This window comes from Salmo salar, unplaced genomic scaffold (genome assembly GCF_905237065.1).
Source record: "Salmo salar unplaced genomic scaffold, Ssal_v3.1, whole genome shotgun sequence".
NCBI lineage: Eukaryota > Metazoa > Chordata > Actinopteri > Salmoniformes > Salmonidae > Salmo > Salmo salar.
The window spans coordinates 40001-49839 of NW_025548916.1; the positions used below are offsets into that span (position 1 = coordinate 40001).

Genomic DNA, 9839 nt, shown 5'->3' on the forward strand with positions numbered 1-9839 from the left:
ACAGGTACACACACACACAGGGCTACAGGTACACACACACACAGGGCTACAGGTACACACACACACACAGGGCTACAGGTACACACACACACACAGGGCTACAGGTACACACACACACACAGGGCTACAGGTACACACACACACACACACAGGGCTACAGGTACACACACACACACACACACAGGGCTACAGGTACACACACACACAGGGCTACAGGTACACACACACACAGGGCTACAGGTACACACACACACAGGGCTACAGGTACACACACACACAGGGCTACAGGTACACACACACACACAGGGCTACAGGTACACACACACACACACAGGGCTACAGGTACACACACACACACAGGGCTACAGGTACACACACACACACACAGGGCTACAGGTACACACACACACACACACAGGGCTACAGGTCACACACACACACAGGGCTACAGGTACACACACACACAGGGCTACAGGTACACACACACACACAGGGCTACAGGTACACACACACACAGGGCTACAGGTACACACACACACACACAGGGCTACAGGTACACACACACACAGGGCTACAGGTACACACACACACAGGGCTACAGGTACACACACACAGGGCTACAGGTACACACACACACAGGGCTACAGGTACACACACACACACACACAGGGCTACAGGTACACACACACACACACACAGGGCTACAGGTACACACACACACACACACACAGGGCTACAGGTACACACACACACACACACACACAGGGCTACAGGTACACACACACACACAGGGCTACAGGTACACACACACACACAGGGCTACTGGTACACACACACACACAGGGCTACAGGTACACACACACACACACACAGGGCTACAGGTACACACACAAACAGGGCTACAGGTACACACACACACACACAGGGCTACAGGTACACACACACACACACACAGGGCTACAGGTACACACACACACAGGGCTACAGGTACACACACACACAGGGCTACAGGTACACACACACACACAGGGCTACAGGTACACACACACACACAGGGCTACTGGTACACACACACACACAGGGCTACAGGTACACACACACACAGGGCTACAGGTACACACACACACACAGGGCTACAGGTACACACACACACAGGGCTACAGGTACACACACACACAGGGCTACAGGTACACACACACACAGGGCTACAGGTACACACACACACAGGGCTACAGGTACACACACACACAGGGCTACAGGTACACACACACACAGGGCTACAGGTACACACACACACAGGGCTACAGGTACACACACAAACAGGGCTACAGGTACACACACACACACACACAGGGCTACAGGTACACACACACACACACACACAGGGCTACAGGTACACACACACACACACACACACAGGGCTACAGGTAACACACACACACACACACACAGGGCTACAGGTACACACACACACACACACAGGGCTACAGGTACACACACACACACACACAGGGCTACAGGTACACACACACACACACACACAGGGCTACAGGTACACACACACACACACACACAGGGCTACAGGTACACACACACACAGGGCTACAGGTCACACACACAGGGCTACAGGTACACACACACAGGGCTACAGGTACACACACACACAGGGCTACAGGTACACACACACACAGGGCTACAGGTACACACACACACAGGGCTACAGGTACACACACACAGGGCTACAGGTACACACACACACACACACACACACAGGGCTACAGGTACACACACACACACACAAAGGGCTACAGGTACACACACACACACACACAGGGCTACAGGTACACACACACACACACACAGGGCTACAGGTACACACACACACACACAGGGCTACAGGTACACACACACACACACACACAGGGCTACAGGTACACACACACACACACACAGGGCTACAGGTACACACACACACACACAGGGCTACAGGTACACACACACACACACAGGGCTACAGGTACACACACACACACACACAGGGCTACAGGTACACACACACACACACACAGGGCTACAGGTACACACACACACAGGGCTACAGGTACACACACACACAGGGCTACAGGTACACACACACACACACAGGGCTACAGGTACACACACACACACACAGGGCTACAGGTACACACACACACACAGGGCTACAGGTACACACACACACACACACAGGGCTACAGGTACACAGACACACAGGGCTACAGGTACACACACACACAGGGCTACAGGTACACAGACACACAGGGCTACAGGTACACAGACACACAGGGCTACAGGTACACACACACACACAGGGATACAGGTACACACACACACACAGGGCTACAGGTACACACACACACACACAGGGCTACAGGTACACAGACACACAGGGCTACAGGTACACACACACAGGGCTACAGTTACACACACACACACACAGGGCTACAGGTACACACACACAGGGCTACAGGTACACACTCATACACACACACACACACACACACACAGGGCTACAGGTACACCCTACACACACACACACAGGGCTACAGGTAACACACACACACACACACACACACACACACACACACACACACACACACACACACACACACACACAGGGCTACAGGTACACACACACACACAGGGATACAGGTACACACACACACACAGGGATACAGGTACACACACACACACAGGGATACAGGTACACACACACACACAGGGCTACAGGTACACACACAAACAGGGCTACAGGTACACACACAAACAGGGCTACAGGTACACACAGACACACACAGGGCTACAGGTACACACACACACACACACACACACACACACACACACACACACACAGGGCTACAGTTCACACACACACACAGGGCTACAGGTACACACTCACACACACACACACACACACACACACAGGGCTACAGGTACACCCTACACACACACACACAGGGCTACAGGTACACAACACACACACACACACACACACACACACACACAGTGCTACAGGTACACACACACACAGGGCTACAGGTACACACACACACAGGGCTACAGGTACACACACACACACACACACAGGGCTACAGGTACACACACACACACAGGGCTACAGGTACACACACACACACACACACACACACACACACACACACACACACACAGGGCTACAGGTACACACACACACACACACAGGGCTACAGGTACACACAGACACACACAGGGCTACAGGTACACACACACACACACACACACACACACACACACACACACAGGGCTACAGTTACACACACACACAGGGCTACAGGTACACACTCACACACACACACACACACACACACACAGGGCTACAGGTACACCCTACACACACACACACAGGGCTACAGGTACACACACACACACACACACACACACACACACACAGTGCTACAGGTACACACACACACAGGGCTACAGGTACACACACACACAGGGCTACAGGTACACACACACACACACACACAGGGCTACAGGTACACACACACACACAGGGCTACAGGTACACACACACACACACACACACACACACACACACACACGGGCTACAGGTACACACACACACACACACACACAGGGCTACAGGTACACACACACACACACACACAACACACACACAGGGCTACAGGTACACACACACACACACACACACACAGGGCTACAGGTACACACACACACAGGGATACAGATACACACACACACACACACACACACACACACAGTGCTACAGGTACACACACACACACACACACACACAGGGCTACAGGTACACACACACACACACACACACACACACACACACAGGGCTACAGGTACACACACACACACACACACACACAGGGCTACAGGTACACACACACACACACAGGGCTACAGGTACACACACACACACACACACACAGGGCTACAGGTACACACACACACACAGACACACAGGGCTACAGGTACACACACACACACAGGGCTACAGGTACACACACACACACAGGGCTACAGGTACACACACACACACACAGGGCTACAGGTACACACACACACACACAGGGCTACAGGTACACACACACACAGGGCTACAGGTACACACACACACAGGGCTACAGGTACACACACACACACACAGGGCTACAGGTACACACACACACAGGGCTACAGGTACACACACACACACACACAGGGCTACAGGTACACACACACACAGGGCTACAGGTACACACACACACACACAGGGCTACAGGTCACACACACACACACACACACACACACACACACACACACACACACACACACACACACACACACACAGGGCTACAGGTACACACACACAGGGCTACAGGTACACACACACACACACACACACACACACACACACACACACACACACACACACACAGGGCTACAGGTACACACACACACACAGGGCTACAGGTACACACACACACACACACAGGGCTACAGGTACACACACACACATGCAGGGCTACAGGTACACACACAGGGCTACAGGAATACACACACACACACACACACACACACACACACACAGGGCTACAGGTACACACACACACACACAATCATTATGTCAATACTAGGTAACGCTACACACTCACCCTCGCTCTCTCTCTTTCTCCCCCCTCGCTCTCTCTCTTTCTCCCCCCTCGCTCTCTCTCTTTCTCCCCCCTCTCTCGCTCTCTCTTGCGCATTCTACCCACTGCTCTCTCTCCCTCCCCCCTCTCTCTATTTCCTCCCCCCTCTCCCTCTCTCTCTCCCCAGGTTTACTGAGCCTAAGCCAGGTCTGATGTTGGTGTGTCTGAACTGAGATGAAGCTGGTCATGTGACTGACTGTCCTTATCAAGACACTAATCTCTCCTCCCCTGGAATCTACCTCTACCACTTCCTCTCTCACATACACAAGAAACACACTCTCTCTCTCTCTCTCTCTCTCTCTCTCTCTGTCTCTCTCTGTCTCTCTCTCTGTCTCTCTCTCTGTCTCTCTGTCTCTGTCTCTGTCTCTATCTGTCTCTCTCTCTCTCTCTCTGTCTCTGTGTCTCTCTGTCTCTGTCTCTCTCTCTCTGTCTCTCTCTCTGTCTCTCTCTCTCTGTCTCTCTCTCTCTGTCTCTCTCTCTGTCTCTCTCTCTGTCTCTCTCTCTCTCTCTCTCTCTCTCTCTCTCTCTCTCTCTCTCTCTCTCTCTCTCTCTCTCTCTCATATTTTAATTATTTTAATAGCTGCCAAAGAAAACGTCTTAACCTCCTTTTTATGTCTTCACTGTTGCCAGTTTTGTACAATATTTGTGTTTTTGAATGAAACTTTATCAGGATTTTACAAACGATGACAGGAGCAAGAGTTCATTTAAATTAGATTAAATGTAGATATTAAATGTTGACTTTTAAAATACATTAACACAGTTCTACATTTTATAAAACCATAATCAAACTAAGTGTATATAATATAATCTTAACGTGATGTTTCTGTAATGGTGAATGTGTGGTGTTATGTACATTTTAATATAGACCAGTTAATCGGAACAGTATTGACCTTGATATCAGGGTTTGATTTCTGGCCCGTTTATACTTTGGAACAGAAGGGATTTCTGGGCCGTTTATACATTAGATCAGAAGTGATATCTGGCCCGTTTATACATTAGATCAGATGTGATATCTGGGCCGTTTATACATTAGATCAGAAAGAGTATTGACCTGGATATTGGGGTTTGATATCTGGGCCGTTTATACATTAGATCAGAAGGGAATATCTGGCCCGTTTATACATTAGATCAGATGTGATATCTGGGCCGTTTATACATTAGATCAGAAGTGATATCTGAGCCGTTTATACATTAGATCAGAAGTGATATCTGGCCCGTTTACACATTAGATCAGATGTGATATCTGGCCCGTTTACACATTAGATCAGATGTGATATCTGGGCCGTTTATACATTAGATCAGAAGGGATATCTGGCCCGTTTATACATTAGATCAGATGTGATATCTGAGCCGTTTATACATTAGATCAGAAAGAGTATTGACCTGGATATTGGGGTTTGATATCTGGGCCGTTTATACATTAGGTCAGACGGGATATCTGGCCCGTTTATACATTAGATCAGAAGTGATATCTGGCCCGTTTATACATTAGATCAGAAGTGATATCTGGCCCGTTTATACATTAGATCAGATGTGATATCTGGCCCGTTTATACATTAGATCAGAAAGTGTATCGACCTGGATATTGGGGTTTGATATCTGGGCCGTTTATACATTAGATCAGATGTGATATCTGGGCCGTTTATACATTAGATCAGAAGTGATATCTGTCCGTTTATAAATGAGATGAAAAGTGATCTAATTTGGAACGTAATCTGAAGAATGGGTGATGCTCCGATTTTAAAAAGTGATTGTGTGAAGCCCAAATTATATCCTAATCCCTATGTAGTGCACTATCTCATCTCAGTTATTAAATGACCCAGAAACACTGGCCCACTATTCTCTCTATAGGGAATCCAAATGGCCCACTATTCTCTATATAGGGAATCCAAATGGCCCTCTATTCTCTATATAGGGAATCCAAATGGCCCTCTATTCTCTATATAGGGAATCCAAATGGCCCACTATTCTCTATAGGGAATCCAAATGGCCCACTATTCTCTATATAGGGAATCCAAATGGCCCACTATTCTCTATATAGGGAATCCAAATGGCCCTCTATTCTCTATATAGGGGAATCCAAATGGCCCTCTATTCTCTATATAGGGAATCCAAATGGCCCTCTATTCTCTATATAGGGAATCCAAATGGCCCACTATTCTCTATAGGGAATCCAAATGGCCCACTATTCTCTATATAGGGAATCCAAATGGCCCTCTATTCTCTATATAGGGAATCCAAATGGCCCACTATTCTCTATAGGGAATCCAAATGGCCCTCTATTCTCTATATAGGGAATCCAAATGGCCCACTATTCTCTATATAGGGAATCCAAATGGCCCACTATTCTCTATATAGGGAATCCAAATGGCCCACTATTCTCTATAGGGAATCCAAATGGCCCTCTATTCTCTATATAGGGAATCCAAATGGCCCACTATTCTCTATATAGGGAATCCAAATGGCCCACTATTCTCTATATAGGGAATCCAAATGGCCCTCTATTCTCTATATAGGGAATCCAAATGGCCCTCTATTCTCTATATAGGGAATCCAAATGGCCCTCTATTCTCTATATAGGGAATCCAAATGGCCCTCTATTCTCTATATAGGGAATCCAAATGGCCCACTATTCTCTATATAGGGAATCCAAATGGCCCACTATTCTCTATATAGGGAATCCAAATGGCCCTCTATTCTCTCTATAGGGAATCCAAATGGCCCTCTATTCTCTCTATAGGGAATCCAAATGGCCCTCTATTCTCTATATAGGGAATCCAAATGGCCCTCTATTCTCTATATAGGGAATCCAAATGGCCCACTATTCTCTCTATATAGGGAATCCAAATGGCCCTCTATTCTCTATATAGGGAATCCAAATGGCCCACTATTCTCTATATAGGGAATCCAAATGGCCCTCTATTCTCTCTATAGGGAATCCAAATGGCCCACTATTCTCTCTATAGGGAATCCAAATGGCCCACTATTCTCTATAGGGAATCCAAATGGCCCTCTATTCTCTATATAGGGAATCCAAATGGCCCACTATTCTCTATATAGGGAATCCAAATGGCCCACTATTCTCTATATAGGGAATCCAAATGGCCCACTATTCTCTATAGGGAATCCAAATGGCCCTCTATTCTCTATATAGGGAATCCAAATGGCCCACTATTCTCTATATAGGGAATCCAAATGGCCCACTATTCTCTATATAGGGAATCCAAATGGCCCTCTATTCTCTATATAGGGAATCCAAATGGCCCTCTATTCTCTATATAGGGAATCCAAATGGCCCTCTATTCTCTATATAGGGAATCCAAATGGCCCTCTATTCTCTATATAGGGAATCCAAATGGCCCACTATTCTCTATATAGGGAATCCAAATGGCCCACTATTCTCTATATAGGGAATCCAAATGGCCCTCTATTCTCTCTATAGGGAATCCAAATGGCCCTCTATTCTCTCTATAGGGAATCCAAATGGCCCTCTATTCTCTATATAGGGAATCCAAATGGCCCTCTATTCTCTATATAGGGAATCCAAATGGCCCACTATTCTCTCTATATAGGGAATCCAAATGGCCCTCTATTCTCTATATAGGGAATCCAAATGGCCCACTATTCTCTATATAGGGAATCCAAATGGCCCTCTATTCTCTCTATAGGGAATCCAAATGGCCCACTATTCTCTCTATAGGGAATCCAAATGGCCCACTATTCTCTATATAGGGAATCCAAATGGCCCTCTATTCTCTATATAGGGAATCCAAATGGCCCTCTATTCTCTATATAGGGAATCCAAATGGCCCTCTATTCTCTATAGGGAATCCAAATGGCCCACTATTCTCTATAGGGAATCCAAATGGCCCTCTATTCTCTCTATAGGGAATCCAAGTGGCCCACTATTCTCTATATAGGGAATCCAAATGGCCCACTATTCTCTATATAGGGAATCCAAATGGCCCACTATTCTCTATATAGGGAATCCAAATGGCCCACTATTCTCTATATAGGGAATCCAAATGGCCCACTATTCTCTATATAGGGAATCCAAATGGCCCACTATTCTCTATATAGGGAATCCAAATGGTTAGGATGAGGGTTAAGGTTAGGATGAGGGTTAAGGTTAGGATGAGGGTTAAGGTTAGGATGAGGGTTAAGGTTAGGATGAGGGTTAAGGTTAGGATGAGGTTTAAGGTTAGGATGAGGGTTAAGGTTAGGATGAGGGTTAAGGTTAGGATGAGGGTTAAGGTTAGGATGAGGGTTAAGGTTAGGGTGAGGGTTAAGGTTAGGGTGAGGGTTAAGGTTAGGATGAGGGTTAAGGTTAGGATGAGGGTTAAGGTTAGGATGAGGGTGAAGGTTAGGATGAGGGTTAAGGTTAGGATGAGGGTTAAGGTTAGGATGAGGGTTAAGGTTAGGATGAGGGTTAAGGTTAGGATGAGGGTTAAGGTTAGGATGAGGGTTAAGGTTAGGGTTAGAGCTAGGAGAAGTGTTGAACCAACATTAAGCCGTAGGAACTGCCTCCTAAAAGGGAATTATAGGCTACACAAGGAAAGGGTATATTTTTATATTCAGAATTGTTGATCATTTTCTTTATGTATTATTAGAATTTTTTTAGTATTTTTTTTTTTTTGTACAAATTATATTTCAATAAAGAATATTGTCTGTTCACTTTTGGAATATAATCAAATCTGTCACAGTGTGTTTTTGTTTGTTTGTTGTCGTTGGCAACCAGTCTCTCTTTATGTCGCGTTGTCTCTTGTTTTTCCTCCTATATTTATATTTTTAATCCCAGGGCCTCGTCAGCGCAGGAGGTCTTTTGCCTTTTTTGGTAGTGCGTCATTGTAAATAAGACATTTACATTTAAGTCATTTAGCAGACGCTCTTATCCAGAGCAACTTACAGCAGAGTGCATACATTTTTATTACATTTTTACATACATCCCCCTTAACGCTCTCTCGCATCTCGTGGTGTGTCCCCCCCCCTCGTAACGGCGTGGGACGAGAGGAACGGTTCATCTGACTCACGGGCTGCGTTCAGTACATTTGGTACGTTCTGAAACGTGTAATTGAACGGAAACGGTGCTATACATAATAACGACCAGTTGAAAAA

The 9839-nt window shown here is 46.7% G+C and overlaps 1 protein-coding gene across 1 annotated transcript in view; it reads left to right on the plus strand.

The window, feature by feature from the left end:
- LOC123733435 (uncharacterized) overlaps positions 1–6631 on the plus strand; it is a gene marked incomplete at its 5' end in the record, with an annotated part of 43538 nt that extends 36907 nt beyond the window's left edge. Inside the window, one exon of the mRNA XM_045712834.1 lies at positions 4852–6631. Within this exon, the coding sequence (XP_045568790.1) occupies positions 4852–4897 (46 nt within the window). The remainder of the gene's footprint in view (positions 1–4851) is intronic.
- Between the last annotated feature and the right edge of the window lie 3208 nt (positions 6632–9839).